Raw genomic sequence first — 21191 nt, forward strand, 5'->3', positions numbered from 1 at the left:
ATTTTAAAGTTATGAATTTAGTGGTCCCTGAGATCTGGAAGGTTGGTGACCCCTGCTCTGGACAGTCATACAAGAATGGTGTTTTCAGAGATAGCCAAAAATTATCCCGTTCAGGATTTTTTTAAAAAAACCAAAGTCCTCCCTACTGTCTTTCTAGTGAAGAGACTTCCCTGCTTCTTACCCATTTTCCTGACAATGGTCTTGAAAACAAAACCAATAATTCTCCCTCAGTTGAGCATCTCTTCGTAAATTGTCTCCATGTCTTCTGCCACAGCTAAGTGCAATGGATCCATAATCTCTGTTTTTTTTTTTAAGCCAACCTGATTCAGATTCTTCAATAGGCCAGCTTTGCTTAGACATCAACATTGTGTAAAAAGCAGAATATACTTTCTGTTTCCTTTACAGAAGCATCATTACTGCAAGGGAATATAATATGTGCACTAGAGACAAAACTACATTGAATCCTGCAGCTGCTGCCAGTCAGAACAAAAGTCCCTTGTGATGGCGATCCTGGAGGATTCCTGGCCATCAGTAGAAGGACCATCCTATGTTGGGCTGCTGGCTGATAGGGGAACAAGGTCCACAGTGTTTAGGCCTCTGAAGAAGAGCCACCACATGGAACCAGAAGAATATACCACAAGCAGAAAGACCTGGGAAGGTTCGGCCTAGAAGACTCATCTATACTACAGATTTAAGTCTACGCTGCATACAAGACAATCTCTGCACAAAGTTTTTAAAAACTAACACAAAAGAGAAAAGGAAGCGGCTGAGAAGCAAGCAAGCAACCACTTCTCCAATGTTGCTGATCACATTAGTTATTTTGGAGAACAGTTGAGTTTGTTGTCCAGTAGAGGGCAGATCATATATGTACTGCATATACTCTGCCCTCTACTGGACAAGCAACTCAACTGTTCTGTTCTCCAAAATAACTAATCCAGTAATTAGGATGTTTCTAGAACTCCTTCTGTAACGTCAGCATTAAAATTAAAACTTGGACCACACGTTTTCTGAATAGTTTTTATCCCAGAGCAGTGGTGAAATCCAAATTGTTTAACTACCAGTTCTGTGGGCGTGGCTTGGTGGGTGTGGCAGGGGAAGGATACTTCAAAATCCCCATTCCCACCCCACTCTGGAACCAGCCAAAGGTGGTATTTGCCAGCTCATAATTTCCACTACCGGTTCTCCAGAACCTGTCAGAACCTGCTGGATTTCACCCCTGTCCCAGAGCTATAATTGCACTCAACAATGAACTAAAGGGCCACCATCAGTGAGCTGTTGGACAGTATTACTTGGTCTGTTGTGTGGATGTTTGGGTGGTTTAGGGGTGGGGAATTGTGGTGGGTGGGAGTGTGTTTGGGGATTGTTATGTGTATTGGACCTGGTCTTTGGGTGTTAAGTGAATTTCGTTGTATGGGTATACTGTGTATACACGTACAATGACAATAACGTTATTGCTATTATTGTTGTTATTGTTATTAAAATAAGAGTTACCTCCATTCAACTCCCCAATATTTAAACCTTGCCTCAACTGTGTATAATACAGTTAACCAAGAGAGAAGGATAGTGGGTACATTTTTAAACAGATAAAAGTTAGTTGCCCTCCTTGTGAATGTATTTGATGGTCTCCAAAGCCATTTGCCTCTAAACAGAACAATCTTCCTCTATAGAAGCCTGTTCCTACCCATCTTGGGGATCAAAGGCATTTAAGCAAAAATAATTAAATGAATGAATGAATGAATGAATGAAAGAATGAATGAATGAATGAATGAATGAATAAATAAATAAATAAATAAATAAATAAATAAATAAATACACAACTTTTCACTCACTGTAAGCTATTTTGGTACTGAAAAATCTGCCCTCGTGTGGTGTGATTGCCACTAAGGCAGGAGTAGAATTGGCTGCTCGTTCTCTTCTGCCCAACGCTCTGTGCAAAGAGGCTGATTTGGGGGTGGCCCTTGGCTCTGCCAGGCTTACCAGCTCCTAAGAGACGGGCCAGGGTTGGCAATGAACCACCAGAGGAGAGGCCTGGACTCTTAGAGAGGATTTGTCCCGATTCCTGTACATGCAGGGCCTTCTCTCTGCAGTGTTCACACTTCTCTAAATGAAGATTACCAGATTGGTTTCCAAAAGTGTTTGGTGTGACAGATACGGGAGGCCATTGGAAGCAACTGCAAATCGTTCCTAAGATCTGATTTCACAAAGACAGAGGCTGCCGTTTACGCAAACCAAAAGCTATGCTGGCTGGAGAATTCTGGGAGTTGAAGTCCACACATCTTAAAGCTGCCAAGTTTGAAGACCTCTGATGTAGAATCAAAGTCAAGTGCGAATTTCCTTGGCAAAAGTTCAGCCTCGCTTCTCCCTTTATTTATTTATTTATTTGTTCAACTTGTATGCTGCCTTTCTCCGAAGATTCAAGGCGGCTTACCATGCATTTAAAAACCATATATGAAACATTAAAAGTTAAACCATTAAAAACAATTAAAACCCATTCACGCCATTCATGGCCAGATCGCAAGAGTGAGATCAACGGCCCCAGGCCTGCCGGAAGAGCCAGGTCTTCACCGCTTTTCGGAAGGCCAATAGGGTGGGGATGGTCTGGACCTCAGGAGGTAACTGGTTCCAGAGAGCTGGGGCAGCCAGAGAAGGCCCTCCCCTGCGGGCCCACCAGCCGGCATTGTTTAGCTGATGGGACCCAGAGGAGACCAACTCTGTGGGATCTTACCGGTCGCTGGGAGCTATGCGGTAGAAGGCGGTCTCGAAGATAACCTGGCCCTGAGCCATGTAGGGCTTTAAAGTTAATAACCAACACCTTGAATTGTGACCGGAAACCAATAGGGAGCCAGTGTAGCTCATGGAAAATTGGTGTAATGTGGGTGTACCTAGGTGCACCCACGAAACCTTTGAAGGTTTCCCAGGAACAGCTGCCCGGAAAGCAGCCGAAAGCCCTGGGAGACCAAGACTGCCATCCTTCGGCAGGCCAGAGCGGAGGTTCCTATTAGAGAAAGGACCAATGTTCAGCTATTTCTTCGAAGCCTCTGGAGACACCGGAACGACTGGCCACAACAACCACCACGATGCACCTTTAACACAACTCTCAACTTTCTGGAGAAGTTGTTCAACTTTGCCAACTTCTGCTTGCCAGGCCGACTCCCGCTGAAGCTCTCGGGCTGGCTCCCAGGGCCCATCATCCCCAGCCTTGCTGCCTGGAGCGCAGCGAAGGGGCAGAGGCACGTGGGGCGGGCGGGGGGGGGAGAGAAGCGACCGCCGGAAGAGGCGGGAAGGAGCGCCCCAGCAGACGAGCCGCCTTAGGATCAGCGGCTGCGCGGCTCCTCTCTCGGCCCTTCAGGAAGCGCCCAGGTGAGCTCGCCCCCTCGGCCCGCCGGGCGGCTGAAGGCAGGCAGGCAGGCAGGCAGGCAGGGAGGGAGGGAGGCTGGGAGGGTCTCCAGCTGGGCGAGGCAGCCCCTCCATCCAGCCAAGACCCCGGGAGGGGGGGGGGGAAAGGGTCTGGCTGCCCTCCCGGCGGACGGGGAGGGGGCTGCAGGGGCTGGCCGGAGTCGGGGGGCGCGCGGGGAGGCAGCGGGGCACCTTGAGCCCATCGCCCGCGGGGCTCCTTCCAGGCGGCCCGGAGGAGAGGAGCGGCGGGGCAGGCAGCGGCGTCCGGGCTTTCCCGGACGGGGACTTGCGCCGCCGCTTGCGCCCGCTCTGGGAGCCTCCGGGGGCGGAGAGCAGGAGCAGCGCCCGCTCGCCTTGGCCGGGCTCGCCCGCTCCGGGCCCCCGCTTTGGCGCCGCGCGCCCATTGGCCCGTTTGAAAGCGGCGGCGCGGCGTCATTGGCGGGCGGGCGGCTGCCGAGCGACGCGGTTAATTTGAATCCGCCGGCGTTGCTCGCAGAGCGGCGGCTGCGGCAGCGGCGGCGCTTTCGGTCCGGAAGGCTCTTGCGCCGCGGAGGCACCGGCCGAGAGGAGCGGTAAGGGGAGGCGCCCGCGGGCGCCCTGCTGCAAGGCCCGGGAGACAGGCGCCCCCTCCCCCCAATATCCAGGCCAGCGGTGGAGCAGCGGCCGAGGCGACGGGCCCTCCGGCTGAGCGCTGGCCCCGGGGTGGGAGGCCCGGTGGCTTCCTCCCGCCCCACGTGCATGGCCAGTTTGTGCCCGGGGCGCAGCTGCGAGAAGGCCCCGAGATTCGTTGAGGCGTCCCGGTGGAAGGGACTCGGGGCCGGGCAGGCCTTTCCCAGGCGCTGCAGAACTGCGTCTATTGGAGGGCGCCAAATGGGGGGGACGGGGGGGGGGCTTTGCTGGGCAGCTCTTGACTGAAAAAAGGAAAATCAGCTGAATTGGAATGGGCTGAGTTGGATTCAAGCGGGTGGAGGAGGGGCTGTGGCCTCCCTGGGTGGGGGAAGAGAAAGTATCCAAATGGGGGAAACTTGCTACAAATGTTACTCTCCTTGGTTCTTCCAGCTGAAATCCTTTGGAGTGATGGACGACTACACCAAGATAGAAAAGATTGGTGAAGGTAGGTGCCCCCTGATCTGCCCCTCAGATGCCTCCTCCTTGTCTCTCATGGAATTATGCTACAGAGAAGCATATGGGAAGAAACTTCTTTGAAATAAATGCATGGGACAGAACAGGAGGCTGTAGCAGCCAAAAGTTGCATCCCTTCCCCTTGGAGATGCGGTGGAGCTTTGCAGCTTTTGAGAAAGTAAAGATCCTCATCAGCCGTCAAACTATCTCCCGGGATTCTCCCAGGAGCCCAACGTTTAATAACCAAACAACCAAAATTGTGGGAGATTAATACACCTCGCACGATTGTGCTGTACCCACCAAAAATCTTGCAAGAGAAAGCACAGGGTAGCTGCTTTGGGGGACAGAATGATGACCTTTGTGATCGATATCTTTAGTTCCTTGGAGAGAATATTTTGGCCTTGGTCAATTTGTCTTGGGCTCTTGCTGCACGAACCAACTCACTGTAAAACTGTCCCTTAGCAGTACATTTTAATTTGGTAAATAAGATGCCTTTTCTCTTCCTGTGAGCTTCTGAAAAGGATCAGGGGCCTTTGTGTGTTCTCCAAGCATCCAAGTTCATCCCTCTCGTTAGCCAAGTTGCTTTGTTTGATGTTCTTTCTTGGCTTCCTTCTTCCAAGCCTTGGCAACCCCTTGTGACGCTTCATCCAGAATTACAAAGTCAGCCAACACACACACACACACGTTGCCTTTTCCCTTTGTGCTAGGAACGTATGGCGTCGTGTACAAAGGCAAGCACAAGGCCACGGGCCAAGTGGTGGCCATGAAGAAAATCCGCCTGGAAAGCGATGAAGAGGGTGTTCCCAGCACGGCCATCAGGGAGGTTTCCCTGCTGAAAGAGCTACACCATCCCAACATTGTGTGGTGAGTGCAACCCTGTGGCTCCATTGGGCAAAGAGGATGCTTTGTGTATGTGGAGAGCCGGGAAGGAAGTGACATCGCTATTATTTTTCCACAGGGTTTACACAAACACACATCCCAAATAGGCCTATTTCACGAAATGCAGGCAATATCAGTACATGCCTAGGTGTACAGATAGCCTTCGACTTATGGCCACAATTGGGACCAGAATTTCTGGTGCTAAGAAAGGCAGTTTATTAAATGAGTGGTACCCAATTTTACTACTGTACCTTTTTTGCTATGGTTGTTAAGCAAATGACCACAGGACGTAAGTGAATCCAGCTTCCCCCATTGACTTCACTTGTCAGATGCTGGCTGGGAAGGTTGCAAATGGCGATCACAAGACCCTGGCACACCACATCAGGTGTGGCTGGATTCGGCCCACAGGGTGCTTTAATTGGGCCCGCCCTGGAAACAGCAAAGGACCGGGCCATGGTGCCTCTGCCAGCAAGAACAGAGCTTGGGAGGGTCACATGCGGGTCTCCCGGGCTCCGTTTTCACTGGCAGAGGGCTGCAGGAGGCCGTCACGGCTGAAAACAGAGCCTCGATGAGTGACATCGAGCTGGCCACGCTCCTCCGAGCCCCCCCCCCACAAGGTCAAACGCAACCCTGATGCAGCCCTCAATGAAATCGAGTTTGACACCACAGCACTACAGTCATCATGAATACATGCTGATCCACCTGTTTCTGCCCTCAAGTGCACAAGATCTCCAAGGGCAGAAACAATGTGGTTTAACTCAGGACTTGAATTGCTAAGATTGCGAAGCTCTTCTTTGGAACTCCACTGCCGTGCACTTAAGCAAGGCTTCTTTCCAAGTGGAGGGGCTTGGGGTTATGCTGCAGGGGGTTGATTTTATGGATAAGGATGCATGATAATTGATCCCACCGTGTCTGTTTGCACCTGGTGGTTCTGCCTTATTGCTACAAATGTTTGTTTAGTGAAGAGGAACGTTAATTGGGGATACATCTAATAAGCTAGTAAAATTTCTTGCTTTTGAATGTTTATGTTAGCCTTTCCAGGGAAAATGCAGAGAATATTAAGTGGAACAGACGTTTGCATGATATGAAAAATAAATGAAAATGTCTACACTCTTGCTGTAACAGCTTTTAGACATCATGCTAAACCAGATTTGTCTTTAATCTCCTTCGGAGTCACCATTGCTTCTCCCTGGCCCTTTCCAGCAGTGGGAGCAACTGAACAAACTAGAGAAGAGTATTAACTAATGGTGCAATTAGAGAATCATTAATTTGGCACTTTGTGGGGAAATGAGAGCTTGCGGAGTAGTTAGAGGGAACAGTTGTGCTAACTAGAATGAAGGAGTTTGAGTTCTCTTCATTTGTTCAAATAAATCTCTTTAGTCTTCAGGATGTGCTTATGCAAGACTCAAGGCTTTACCTTATCTTTGAATTTCTTTCCATGGATCTCAAGAAATACTTGGATTCTATCCCATCGGGCCAATATTTAGATCGCATGCTCGTTAAGGTAAGAAAGAGTAAAACAAAACAAAAAGGAGGGTCTGGAAAAATGTTCTTTTCTAGCTCATTTCTGCCACGAGCCTCTTAAGGTTGAGATTGGTGGAAGCAGCATGAAAAGCATGTGAGTGCTTATAAAAAGTCATGGTCTGTTTTGGGGTTTTGGCCAAGGAATCCCTGCTTGTGAACGGCAAAGTGCACCATCAGTTAAAGGCAGCTGTTGTGAAGTTCAACATGTGCCAAATAAGCTTAGATTTCCTTATTGCTTTTATTTATTTATTTATTTATTAATTATATTTCTATACCGCCTTTCTCCCGTAGGACTCAAGGCGGTGTACAGCCAAGTAAATATAGACACACAAACAACATAAAATTGCTAATTAAAATTATTACTTAGTTTGGCCAATTAAATAAAACCCAGAATTAGATAACATTTTAAAAATCATTCACATGTTCATATGTTTAGCCCCGCCTGTTGGAACATCAGGGTCTTGAGGGCACGGCGGAAAGCACGGAGATCAGGGATATTCCGTCTCTCCGGGGGCAGTTCATTCCAAAGGGTTGGAGCCCCCACAGAGAAGGCCCTCCCCCTGGGAGTCGCCAGTCGACATAATTTGACTGACGGTACCCTGAGTAGTCCCTCCCTGTGAGAACGAACTGGTCGGTGGGAGGCTATTGGTGACAAAAGACGGTCTCGTAGGTACCCAGGTCCTAAGCCATGGAGTGCTTTAAAGGTGATAACTAACATCTTCAGTCGCACCCGGAAGACCACTGGGAGCCAGTGCAGCTCGCGCAGGAGAGGTGTTACATGGGCACAACGAGCTGCGCCCATAATCACCCGCGCGGCTACGTTCTGGACCAGCTGGAGCCTCCGGGTGCTCTTCAAGGGGAGCCCCATGTAGAGAGCCATTACAGTAGTCCATACGGGAGGTGACTAGGGCATGAGTGACTGTGTGCAAGGCGTCCCGATCCAGAAAGGGACGCAACTGGCGGATCAGGCGAACCTGATAAAAGGCACCCCCTGGCCACGGCCGTCATCTGCTCTTCTAAAGATAGCCGTGAATCCGTGAATACTTTTGCAAAGTATCTGTCATCCATAATGACTCCTTGCTGACAAAGTCCTCACACAATCCTAGGACTTACAGACCTGCATCAGGAATGCAAGTATGCAGCCTTAGTGTTGCCTGATGCATGACCGTGCCTCATTTAATGACGCTGATTGGCTATGGGTGCTACAGATAGTTCTCCCGGGAGAAGATGTGAATGCTTTCTGAAGTGGAAGTCTTTGCTCTTGTGATTCTTTCAGAGTTACTTGTACCAAATCTTGCAAGGTATCGTGTTCTGCCATTCAAGAAGGGTCCTGCACAGAGACCTGAAACCCCAGAACTTGTTAATTGATGACAATGGTGTGATTAAACTAGCCGACTTCGGGCTGGCACGTGCTTTCGGCATCCCCGTGCGTGTCTATACACACGAGGTAAGGGGGCGTCTGTGGCTCTGACTTCAGGCAGGATCGGATCTCTGAAGAGGTTAAAGCACTTCCCGTGGTGGGGGGGGCGAGGGCCCTGTGGGGAGGAGATAGGGATGACCTGCAGATGGGGCCACTGGGAGTGGATGGCCTTGTGTGAGCAGAGGTTTGGCAACAGCTAATCTCAGTTGTGTTCAACTTGAAACAGCTCAAAATGTAGCTTCCTTTTTTTCTTTTGGAGACAACGGTGCTAACATGAGCTTGTTGAAGGGAAAAAATGGGTCTTAATTCATCCTGAACAGTTCAGGTGATAGCTGGCTCCAGTCTCTTAAATTTATGAGCAAGAAGGATGCTAGCAATAATCCTTTTGTGAGTTGGATGATAATCCTACCTAGCACTTCCGAAGTGTATGTGTGTGTGTGTGTGTGTTTTAAATAGCAGGTAAAAATCTTCCAATTGCTGGTTTCCTTTCTAGGTTGTAACCTTGTGGTACAGATCCCCCGAGGTCTTGCTTGGCTCTGCTCGCTACTCTACCCCTGTAGATATATGGAGCATCGGGACCATCTTTGCAGAAATGGCCACCAAGAAGCCGCTGTTCCACGGGGATTCAGAAATCGACCAGCTCTTCCGGATCTTCAGGTATCAAGGCAAACAATCAGCTGGGGCAAGAAGAATCTGTGGCTTGGGGGGGTCACTTTTGCATGTTCCTGATTGACAACTGGTATTCCCTGATGAATTGGGATTGGTCTGCTCATGGTTCCTGGCCGTTCTTTTTTTCTTTCTTTCTTTTTTTTTTTGAAAAGTTTTTTCAGTTTTATTTCTTATGCACATAATATAAAATGTACATTTTCTTATACATAATTAATCATGCATATACATGTTTTCTTTAAAGAAAGCGTAACATAAGGCATTTTAATTACATTCGGAGTTGCTCTTCTACCCTTCTTCCCTCATTTCGCAACAAACCTTCTCCTCCTTTCCTTTCCCTCCCTTCTCTCCTACTTTCTCCTTCCTCCTCTCCTACCTCATCCTACTTCCCCTTCCTTTCCCCCACTCCTCTCTTCTTTTCCCCCATCTCACCTTCTCTCCTACTCGTCCCCTTGCTTCCTCTCCTTTTCCCTTGCTTCCATTCCTCTCCCTCCCTCTCCTCTTCCTACCCTCTACTCCTCTCTCCTTTCTATCTTCTTTGCTATGGAACATTCTCCTTGTTTGGTATCCAAGCAACTCCTGTAATCTAATCATACATACTTTCTTTCAGTTTCTTTTCAGATTTATTCTATCAGTATTATCATCCTAATTGTACATTTATTCTTATAATCTTCTTTCTTTCCCCCCCCTCCCAATCCCCCTTTTTCATTTACTCTGATGTCATCTGGGTTTCTATTTTTTGTCCTCTCCCTCATTTAACTTTCTATTATCTAGAGCATTTATCTATCCTCTTATCTTCATATTTCTTTTCTAACCGTATATAAAATCTTCCCCATGTCTTGAAATACACTGATTCATCTTTATCTCTTATTCTTAAAGTTAATCTATTCATTTCCGCACAGTCTAAAATCTTTTTTTATTACTTCACCTTCTGACGGAATTTTTTCTGTCTTCCAATTTTGGGTTCCTGGCTGTTCTCATGGCAGACGGCTCTACAGGTCGTTGCATCCTAGAACAGGTGTCTGCAAAGCTGGTTGGGGAATTCTGGGAGTTGAAGTCCGCCAGGCTTAAACTGGCCAAGGTTGCAGGCACCTGTCCTAGAACAGCTGTAACACCTGTTGTATTATTACATCACTCGTGCTGGACCAATGTAAACAAAATTATATTTTGCAGCCTGCAGATGGTTGCCCATTTCTTCCCATTTCTGGGGTATCCAGATGATATGGAAAGACAGACCCACACAGGCACAGCCGAACAACCCCCTCCTTTTCTTTTCTTTTCTTTCTTTCTTTTTTTTTTTTTGCTGATGTTGCCAAGGCCACAAAGTTTCTGTGTCCGTTTGTGCCTGGGTGGTGGGAGGGGAGTTTTAGCCAGCTGGTCTTCATCCTCCAAGGGTGGGGCTCCAAAAGCCTCCCTCCCTCCCGAGGTCTCTATGAGGGCAGATTCAACCCACCACTCTCCTCTTCCTGGCAGAGCATTGGGGACCCCCAACAATGACGTCTGGCCGGAAGTAGAATCCTTGCAGGATTACAAGAATACCTTCCCCAAATGGAAACCGAGCAGCCTGGCATCCCACGTGAAGAATTTGGATGATGAAGGCCTCGATCTGCTCTCTGTAAGTGACAGCGTCACTCTTCTTCTGCGGGACCTGGAAGTTGAGTCGTGGCAAGTGGACTTCTTTTCCTTTTGGGTTTGAAGCCTTTCACTGCCTACCCAAGTACCTTCTTGAGTCTGACCTGTCGGGTCCTTCTAACCGGTATAAGCAGCAAAACGTTTCAAACTAAAAAGAAAAAGAAGTCCAGTGGTTATAACTCAACTTCCAGAAAACTCTAGCTGGATGACTGAGAATCTTCATCAACATCTGCACACCCTTGAAAGGCCCCATCCTCAGAGTGGGCCTTTTGATTCTTCTGGAGGGGAAACAAGCTCTCTCTAGACCGGGTGGCCAAGGCATTGAGCAGAAAGCAGGTTGGTCAGGCTTGGCAAAATGGCTGCAGTCCGCAAATTGGTTTGGTGAATAGTTGCTTCGAGAAACCAGAATTTATAGTAGGTTATATTTACAAAAGGTAAATATAATATAAATGTAAAAGGGATGCGGTGGCCAGTGGCTAAGATGCTGAGCTTGTCGATCGAAAGGCGGTTCGAATCCCTAGTGCCACATAATGGGGTGAACTCCCGTGACTTGTCCCAGCTTCTGCCAACCTAGCAGTTCAAAAGCAGGTAAAAAATGCAAGTAGAAAAATAGGGACCACCTTTGGTGGGAAGCTAACAGTGTTCCGTGCGCCTTTGGTGTTTAATCATGCCGGCCACATGACCACGGAGACGTCTTTGGACAGCACTGGCTCTTCGGCTTTGAAACGGAGATGAGCACCCCCCCCCCCTAGAGTCAGGAATGACTAGCACATATGTGCGAGGGGAACCTTTACCTTTACCTATATTTACAAATAGTTTTTGATGTAGCTATTTGTTTCACTCCCAAATGTATCCCTAATACAAGTGTGAAGTCTGCTTTTAGGATAACAGTTTAGTTGGCTTGTTCCTTCTGGATTAAGGGAAATGTAGCTCCTACCTGTGGAATCCTTGATTGTCCACACAGTTTTTCTAATTGATAAAATAAGGTTTTCCTGAGTCATGCAAATGAGATGCATGTATATAATCTGCCAGAGGGAAGGTTTAACAGATTTTAACAGATTAACAGAGTTGGAAGGGACCTTGTAGGTCATCTAGTCCAACCCCCCTCTCGCCCAAGCAGGAGACCCTACACCATTTTTGACAGATGGCAGTCCAGTCTCTTCTTGAAAGCTTCCAGGGATGAAGCTCCCTCAACTTCCGAAGGCAACTTCTGTTCCATGGGTTGATTGCTCTCACTGTCAGGAAATTTCGCCCGGAAGGGTTCTGCCAGATGAGAATCCTATCCTGCGTTTTCCTTCATTCAAAGTTTTTTTCTCTAGCCTCTTCCCACATGGGCAGGGTCTGCTTTTTTCCCAGCTCTCTAGATGCAGGGGGTCGTCAGGATGACTCAGTAGGTCACTAGTAGTCTAGTATATATTTGTGGTCCTGGTTTGCCATGTTCCAACTTGTTTTGAAGGACTTCTCATAAAGTTTTGTAGAACAGCAGTCCCCAACCCTTTTGGCACCAGGAACCAGTTTCATGGAAGATAATGTTTCCACAGAGCGTGCAACCTAGATCACACATATGTGTAGTTTACCTCGCCCCCCACACACCTCCAACTGTGCAGCCTAACAGGCCACGGATTGATACCTGTCCACGGTCCGGGGCTTGGCGACCCCTGTGTAGGACAAAGCTCAAAATTGTCATCTATCATTTGTTCTAATGTCCGGAAGACATTGCATTTCTCCTGTTGCATTAGGTGAAGGAGATGACCGGTGGGTGTAGAGCAGTCACCACTCCCCTTTCTCTTCTCAGCATCCAAATAGGGAGACTGCGATTCTGCCATAGGGCCTGAGCCCCACCAAATACAACAGCTACCCACCACCTTTCCCATGGGGGCCACTGGCTTCCCTGCCCTACTTTATTTGGGTTAACAGTTTAGACCAGCGGTGTCAAACTCAAGGCCCGTGGGCCAGATCTGGTCCATGGGGCCGGCCTGGAAACAGCAAAGGGGTGGGGTGGGGCCAGCAGGGTGCTGCAGGAGGCATCCCATCTCCTCCCCCAGCCCTCAAAGAAATCCAATTTGACACTCCTGGTTTAGGCCCTTAGAATTACACACTGGCCTGCTGCAGGGCAACTGACATCGTACTTCCAAGAACCCTTTTGGGCTCCAGAGGTAGATTTAAAAACTAGTTTCATCCAGTGCCTTGCTTGGGAGGGTCACACCGCCATGGACAGGGAGGGAAGAAGCCTCAGCAGACAATAATCTGGGGAGATTTTCTTGTCGTCGTCTTATGCTTTGTTTTACCTGGCCCTGCCCTATTTTGTAGCCATTTTATGCAACCTAAGAACCAAAAGTGGCTGCAGAGATTAGATATGTTCTGAAGTGGGACTGGCGAGTATGGGTCCAAAGTTTCCTGCTCTGACGTGGACGCCTATCGCTCCGCCCTTCTTGCCTGTGGATTGTGGGTGGGTGACGTTTCCCTTTGTTTTGACTTGCAGAAAATGTTGATCTACGATCCCGCAAAAAGGATTTCTGGCCGTGTGGCCCTGAATCACCCCTACTTTGATGACCTGGACAAATCGAAACTCCCAGCCAACCGGCTCAAGAAATGCTAACTGTTGGTTTGTGGAGAAGCTGCTGCGGATGTTTGCTGCGAGAGTATGCAGAAATTGTTGCTCTTGTTTTTTTATATATGTCTGTCTTGATCTGTTCTAAAATTATAGCCCTGTTTAGAGTCCCTGATGTAAAATCCTCCTCAAATGTAAATATTAAGTGACTCAGTCCTCAATAAATTTGTGCACTGTTAATTATTCCCACCGTTATATAAATAAATCCTTCAAAACTAGGCTGGAATGTTGGTTTCTTCCAGATGCTTGCAGATGCTTGGCTTGACTACCAGAAGGGGCTAAAGGCTTTTTAGCCTTTAGGGTCTTTGTAGAAAAGGCCCCCTCTCTCCAGGCCCCCAGTTGGACGAACCCAAAATCTCCCAACAGCTGCAAATCTGGCTTTGCCGAGGTCATCTTTGAGGACCTTCCCCCTTTTGTAGGTGTCCCAGAGAAGTCCACGCTGGGCTTGAGCATGACTCCCTGCTCAATTGTGTGTGGCTTTAGGGATGGTGACAGTCTCCCTTCCTCTCCTCTCTTCCTGGAGAACACCTGGGCAGCCCTCCGTGGCAGTGAGGTGAGGGTCAACCTCTAGAGCAGTGTTTCTCAACCTTGGTAGCTTGAAGATGGGTGGACTTCAACTCCCAGAATTCCCCAGCCAGCGCTGCTGGCTGGGGGATTCTGGGAGTTGAAGTCCACCCATCTTCAAGCTACCAAGGTTGAGAAACACTGCTCTAGACCACCAGTAGATTGGGGAAGCAATCATTACCTCATCTTGAAGGGCAGCAGTAGAAGTTGCAGCAGACCATTGTTGAACCTTCTGTTGAATATCTGTTTCTCCTGTGAAACTTGAGATTTCGGTTACCAGCTGCTTCCTGAGATTCTCAAGCCACGGAAACTCAAGATTGTCACACTTGACAGGCAGACATTCAACCGAAAGAGCTCTGTTTATCGAGCCCGCTTTATCGTGTTCTGTAGCAGAGGAGGAAATGAGGTCATCGTAAATGTAACCCATTCAAGTGAGAAATGGTGGCTGCTGCATCCATGACTCAACAAACCGACTTGTCAGTGTGCCATTTCCTCTTGAGCCACAAGATGTCAGCACAATACACAATCTCTGCAATCATCTACATAATCAAGGTGTGGTAGGAGATCGGCTGCAGGATGGAGCTGAATCACCCTGGAATAGCTTGCAGCATGCACTTTTATGTGAGTTCAATGGTGCAGAATTACTACACTTAAAAATGATTGTTTAAAAGACGGCAAACTGTTTAAAACCCTTTTCTCCCTTCTCTCATCCTGGGTTTTGCTTCCTGGGAGTAGCTGGTAGATTAGAAGATGATTGTCTTTGTGGAAGAAGGAGTGTTCATCAAAATTGCCAAATCTATCGATGTCATATTTATCTAATGTTTTGCACTGTTAGAGTGAAAAGTGCTGCATGTTTCAGGCAGCATCTTCTGCTTTCTTCTTCAACAACGCAAGCAGATTTCTGGGTTCACTTGACCTGTGAAGGAAACTGTGTTCCTTTTCTCAACTGCAGACCATCTTGAGCTCAAGAAACAAGAATAAGAAAAGGCTGTTTTTCCACTCCTGCTCACAGTTTCCCATCTTTGGCCAAGTGCGAAAACTGCAACACTTTTCAACATATGTGGATACAATTCATTTGCACTTAATGCAGGTGGGAAAATTCTGCAGGTGGTGCGTCTCTGCTTTTCCCCTTAATTAGAAGTGTGATACGGAAAATATTGTGCTTCCAGCTGGCCATGAATTACCACAAAATGTTCAGAATTTCTGAACAAACTTAAATGGAGGAATTTTAATCCAATATAGGTAAGATATAGGTAAGCTTCTAGTGTCTGCTCAGAAGAAAAGTCTATAGTTTTATTTGTCATCCACATCTTAACGTGTGGCAATAACCAACTGGTGACCTCTGGCTGTGACAATTAAAACTTGTCCAAAAGACAAGACCGCCTTCTAAATCTTTTACTTGCTACGTTAACCGCCTAGAGCTGGGATGGATTATCAGAGCTTCTTTGTCTCAAACCATCCTAAACATGTAGAGTCTCTCCTTTAGAACCGTCTTGTGATCTGTGGAGAAAAATATCTCTCACACATGAATGTATACAAACAAAACACTTTTTTAGGTTTGTTGTTCTTAGTTGCGAAGTCGTGTCCGACCCATCACAACCTCATGGACAACATTCCTCCAGGCCTTCCTGCCTTCTACCATCCTCTGGAGTCCATTTAAGCTCACGCTGACTGCTTCCAGCCACCTCCATCCAGCCACCTCGTTCTCTGCCGTCCCATTCTTCTTTTGCCCTCAATCGTTCCCAGCATTAGGCTCTTCTCCAGGGAGTCCTTCCTTCTCATTAGGTGGCCAAAGTATTTGAGTTTCCTCTTCAGGATCTGGCCTTCTAAAGAGCCGTCAGGGTTGATCTCCTCAAGGACTGACCGGTTTGATCGCCTTGCAGTCCAAGGGACTCGCAGGAGTCTTCTCCAGCACCAGAGTTCAACGGCCTCCATTCTTTGATGCTCAGCCTTTCTTATGGTCCAACTTTCATAGCCATACATTGCAACTGGGAAAACCATAGCCTTGACTATACGCACTTTTATTCTCAGGGTGAGGTCTCTGCTTTTTAGGATGCTGTCTAGATTTGCCATAGCTTTCCTCCCCAGGAGCAAGTGTCTTTTAATTTCTTGGCTTCAGTCCCCATCTGCAGTGATCTTGGAGCCCAGGAAAATAAAATCTGTCACTACCTCTATTTCTTCCCCATCTATTTGCCAGGAATTGAGAGGGCTGGATGCCATGGTCTTAGTTTTCTTAATTCCTTTTCTTTTTTGGGTTGGTCAATCAGAAAAAACGTTCACATGGCCACTTCAAACTCCTGCAAAATGTAGGGGTAAGAAACAGCAGCAGAACTTTTTAAACATCTCCCAGTTCAAATCTTCAAAGTTGATTTGTTCTTAAGGAGGACTTAAAGGCACTGTGCTCCCAGAGCTGCATTGTAATTAGTGGGGGGGGAAGGAAGGGCTCTGAGCTGTCCAAAAGGGCACCAGGACCTCCTGCACCTGAAGTGCTCTGTGTGGCTTAGTGTTGTGGCAGCACATTCGGACAGTGAGGAGGTTGGGGAGGAATGTGGGCCAGTCCTGGAGTCTGGGGAAGGCTCCGACAATGGCTCTGAGTCAGAGGCAGAGAGGGGGCCAAGGCCATCTGGTAGTTTTTTGTTGCCTCCAGAGTGATCAGCGAGGCAGAAGAACAGCGGGAGCCTGTTCCCAATGTGCACATGCGCAGAGCTGCCAGGAGACAGGAACAATTAAGGAAACAGGGTCGACTTGGGAGTAAGGCTTGGAGATGATTGGCCCCTCCCATAAGACATAAAAGAAGTGAACGAGATGTGAGCTTTTGCAGGAAGCAATTAGTTCATCTGGTCAGTAAAAGCTCTGGAAAAGCTCTGTTTGACTCTGTGCTAAGTTTGGCACTGCCCTGCATTTGACAATTAGTTCTCTGGCAGCATTCCAAGGGAGATAAGGTGAGTGTTTGCAACCACTCCTCTGAAAGACTGTTTATCAAGCCTTGCGGACTGTAAATGAAAGTAATTTACAGCCATATGAATTAAAGAGGTTTGCCGGGACTAAGTTTGTGCTGTTTACTTTCTAAGGAAGCCTAGGTCAGAACACTTAGGACAGGATCTAGGACTTTTAGGCTCCTACCTTTGGCCGTGCCTGCTTCTCTTCCAGGGTTCCGCCTCCGTGCATTATCCAACAGCTTTTCTCTTCAGCTGGCCCGCCCCCATTCTTTCACCCCGGCACATGGGCCATGGCCCCTCTGTCCCAGTCTCTTTGCTCATTCGTTGAAGAACAGTTCGTGTTGGGCGTTTGGGCGCATGGGACAATTCGCCACCAGCCAATCAGCTGGCTGGCAATGCTGGCAATCAGAAGTCACAGCACGATTGATGCAGGGGCTGGGAGGCTTTGGAAGAGGTGATGCAGCTAAATGGTCTCAGGCGCTTGTTAGGAGAAGGAAGGGGAGGGGTGGGAGCTCCTCTGTACCTGATTGTGCCTCTCTGACACCAAACGGGAAGAGAAGAGTGGGGGGTGGGTAACCCTAACCCTAACCCAGTCCCTGCATCGATCGTGCTGTGACTTCTGGTTGCCAGCATTGGCAGCCAGTCGATTGGCTGGTGGCGAATTGTCCTGTGTGCCCAAACGCCCAACACGAACTGTACTTCGACGAATGGGCCGTGGCAAAGGGACTGGGACAGAGGGGCCGTGGCCCATGTGCCGGGGAGAAAAGCTGGTGGACAATGCGCAGAGGAGGAACCCTGGAGGCGAAGCAGACACGGCCAAAGGTAGGAGCCTAAAAGTCCCATTCCGCTTGTGCTTGTGCAACAAACACAAGGCAGCAAATGTGACCTTTCAGGTGTGCCTTACATCCCTGGGATGAAAACTATACTCCGGTTCCATGTCTTCGTAAACCTTGCAATCATACATGTCCATGTGACCCAGTTGGGTCGTGGGAAAACAGTTTGAGAAATATTCTGGAAAGAAGCATGAATTGCTTTTAACACATTCTTTAAAATGAGGAGAGGAAAGGTGGTATAGCTAAACCATTTTATTGAGATGCTTTTCCCAAAATAGAAACAAAAGTAAGTCTCCCACCAAGCTTAAAGGCCACAGGCAGAATTAAACCAAATGAACCAGCCATTTGGTTCCAGAAGCTCTTAAGTAGTTCAACCATCGGTTATTGCAAATAGCCCTGGTTCATTGACTCCTCTCCCTGTGTCAAGAGTACCGTTGATCTTGCCAAGCACAGCAGCGATGTTTATACAACACACAGGGTGCAAACATTTTGCTATAGGCTGCCTCAATTCAGGGGACAGGTAAGGAGCTGAGCCCACAGCTCCCCTGTCCAGAGGTGGTTGCTAAACTGGACTCCAGAAGGATGCCATAAGCAGCCTTAGGCTCTCCTCCACATGCATAAAACTCCCTTTGCGTCCATCGCTCTTGCTCTTGGGAGCCAAAGGGATGAAATCTGAGTCACAGATTTTCCCTCGGCTTGCTCTGCTTTTCCTCTTGTGATCCTTGACCAAGCATGACAGGTACGTGCAAATACCCTTTGCCTTCCCAGCCCTTTGTAACAAACAGAACAGTGAGTTTTTGAAAATATGGATTATTTAATGTATACAGTGGAGATATTTCTAAGTCTCTCTTGGTGCCTGAAGCAGAGTCGGTTGTCTCCGCTTCTGGGCCCTGAAGGGAAGGTAGAGAAGGTTTCCTGATTCAGCAGGAAAGAGAAGGAGTTTCCTTCCCAAGTTGGCTCAAAAGTTGAGAAATCTGCCTCCCTAATGGGGAATGACCTATGTGTTCACCTGCTTTACCTGTAAATATGGAGGTAAATGGAGCAGGCTTTGAAGAAGGAACTTTATTTATATCCCTCTAAAGAACTGAGAGAATACAGATGGGAGGGTCACACTGACTCCCCACAATCTCCTTGTCTGGTAGCGGGTGAGCAGCCCAGGTTCACCTCTGCCTGAAGGGGAGATAGGAAGTCTTCGATTTATGACAGTAATTGACCCTGATAATTACAGTCATAAATTGTGACAGTCATAAAGTGGATGACTATGTGACTGGACCAGCTTTTATTTCCTTTTTTGCAGTGATGGTTAAGTGAATGCCACGGTTGCAAAGTGAACATCGCAGTTGCTAAGCAAACACCATGGTCATTAAGCAAATTCATTGTTTACTCAGGATGCCTTTTGACGGAAACTGGAAGTAAACACTGGCTTCTGGCAAACATTGTAAATTGTGGCCATGTGACAGCAGTCATATGTGTGACTGTTTGCTGAGCATCTGAAAAGTCCCCTGACTGAGGGGAGGGGGGGCATTGGAACTTTGGAACTGGCTCTAAGTGCCTTTTTTGGAGGGGGGGGTCCATCGTACTTTTGAATGGTCACTAAGCGAATGGTTATAGCCAATAGTCGAGGACTAGCCAAAACAACTTCAGGTCTTCCAGTCTAGCCCCCACTGTTCTGTTCCAGGAGGTAGCACATTTGTTCCTAAAGTATTTTTAAAAACAGTGCTAATATAAGTTGCCTCAAAATGCTGGAAATCTGATGTCTATCTATATGGCTTTAGCAAAAGATATTTACCAAAATGTCAGGGATTTAGAGGAAAGATTTCCCAGCATTTTTAGAAGCAACAAGTTACTCAGACAGCTTAGTTAAGAAGCTGTCATTTCAAAAATGGGATTATTTGGGCCAGGGTGACCCTATTGAAACACAGGTGGATGGTTGCTCTTTTGTAGAATAATAAAAATGGAAGAAGTCATTTCATTTAAGGAGCCCTTCACGTGTGAATATGTATAATGAACCAAAGAATATTATGCAGAACTTTCTCCAAAGAAAAGACCCAGACAGTTCTGAAGAAACTCACCCAAATTAGCAAAGAGTGTTCCTGCCATTGGATTTGAAAGAGAAAAAGATATTTTCCTTAATTTCACTCCTGAACTAGATAAAAAGGAGAGAATTACACATGGCAGTTGCCTCCTGTCCTAGCAGGCCAAACATTCAACATACATATTTGATCACCTAGCTGAAAGAATTGTACACTTTGTGTTCTTTGGCTGATTGACAATTACAATCCTAATGACTTCTGTTGTTAATGGATCTCATTTTTTTTTCAGATAAACGAAACAAGGATTTAATTGTTACAAATGCAGTCCTTGGGGGAAGGAAAAACATCATTCACCTGGCAAAATTGGACGTGTTGCTAGGTTAGCAATTTCAGGGAGATTTTAAAGCCATGGCTTTGTTTTCAGCACTATGGTGACCGAAGGGTGGTGAAAAGAAACAGAGATGATTGGGTAATTTTGCAATCTTCGAGAGAGGAAATGTCACAGACATATTATTTAAAGACCTTCCCCTACGGACCCCACACAGAAACACTCAGTATAAAAATAGGCTCACTTCAGAGATCAAAACACTGATGCTGAATTTCTTGTTATTGAGTATAAAAGGGTGCGTGTGCCAGTTTTAGCTTATTAAAATGGCAGAGTGAGGGTCTAAGAAAGAGATTCACACTCCTGAGGTGAACTTGTGCTTCCTAACCTTTGGTAATCCCTGAATTCAGATGGAATACAAGGGGTGCCTTTGGGTCTCTTCGGCCCAGTCTGCTAAGCCCTTGGTCTGGGGAGAGACCCATGGAAATGAAGGGGAGAAAAGTCTTTGCGTGTCCCACTGAGTCCACCTGTGCTCAGAAGCAATGCTAGAAACTAACTTTTTCCCAGCTGAGCCAAGATGGGTTGGGCTTCTCTCGGCTCAGGCAACCACCGTTGAGGAACTCCAGAAGCACCACTTCCTCTTTGAATGATGTTTATTGAGGGCCAGTTCTTCCTTCTCTCGCTCCTTCTTAACCCGCTGGAAATGGTCTTCCTCTTTCAGGTACCAAATAGGAGGCCAACGGTGCTTTTCAAAATATTCCTGATTATCTGGTGAATAAACGATACCCCATAAATTTAACAATATCTTGAACCAGCGAAGTCTTAGAAACTTGTCTATTTTCTTGAAAAACTAGGGAATGTGTTATCCACCACGCAAAATCATGGAATGCAGAATCTGAAATCTTGTGCTGATTCCGGGGGGAGGGGGGGTCTCTTTTCAAAACTCCACCAAGTTTCAAGTTGTTATAGGATGGGGATGAGAACATCTGGGATTTCTTATTCGTGGTGGAGGACGTAGCTCTCTGTGTCTACTTTAGGATATTCTCAAATGGAAAACTCAGTCAGTTCATTTATGAAAGACACAAAATGCTAGACTGCCATAACTCAAAATGGACCATCCTAATCTACAGAAAAGATCATCAAAATGTTTGATATTGAAGCATCCCAAAGGCAGAATAGGAACTGGGGGGGGGAGGGGTCATTTCTGCAGCTGAATATTATGTATTCTTAAATTTCAGTGATTCTGC

General features: G+C 47.3%; 2 protein-coding genes across 5 annotated transcripts in view; one reads left to right on the top strand and one right to left on the bottom strand.

Annotated features, from left to right (window-relative positions):
• The first annotated feature begins 3090 nt into the window (after positions 1 to 3090).
• Positions 3091 to 13468, top strand: CDK1 (cyclin dependent kinase 1). 2 transcript variants are annotated; one of them, XM_034435322.3, is made up of 8 exons: positions 3091 to 3360; positions 4456 to 4510; positions 5226 to 5382; positions 6778 to 6901; positions 8198 to 8368; positions 8835 to 8998; positions 10481 to 10622; positions 13122 to 13468. In XM_034435322.3, exons 2-8 carry the CDS (start codon positions 4474 to 4476, stop codon positions 13236 to 13238), a joined length of 912 nt encoding a protein of 303 aa, XP_034291213.1. In that variant the 5' UTR covers positions 3091 to 3360; positions 4456 to 4473; the 3' UTR covers positions 13239 to 13468. The 2 variants fall into 2 exon arrangements, with proteins under 2 accessions (XP_034291213.1, XP_034291212.1); XM_034435321.3 differs by lacking the exon at positions 3091 to 3360 and adding an exon at positions 3543 to 3968.
• A 4355-nt stretch (positions 13469 to 17823) lies between these two features.
• RHOBTB1 (Rho related BTB domain containing 1) overlaps positions 17824 to 21191 on the bottom strand; it is a 29632-nt gene continuing 26264 nt past the window's right edge. For all 3 annotated transcript variants that reach the window (XM_034435319.3, XM_087871938.1, XM_034435320.3), the window contains exon 10: positions 17824 to 20712. In XM_034435319.3, coding sequence (XP_034291210.2) covers positions 20543 to 20712 — 170 coding nt within the window. In that variant the 3' untranslated portion in view covers positions 17824 to 20542. The remainder of the gene's footprint in view (positions 20713 to 21191) is intronic.

The sequence above is a fragment of the Pantherophis guttatus genome, chromosome 6 (assembly GCF_059756535.1).
Source record: "Pantherophis guttatus breed Tessera chromosome 6, ASM5975653v1, whole genome shotgun sequence".
NCBI classification, from domain to species: domain Eukaryota; kingdom Metazoa; phylum Chordata; class Lepidosauria; order Squamata; family Colubridae; genus Pantherophis; species Pantherophis guttatus.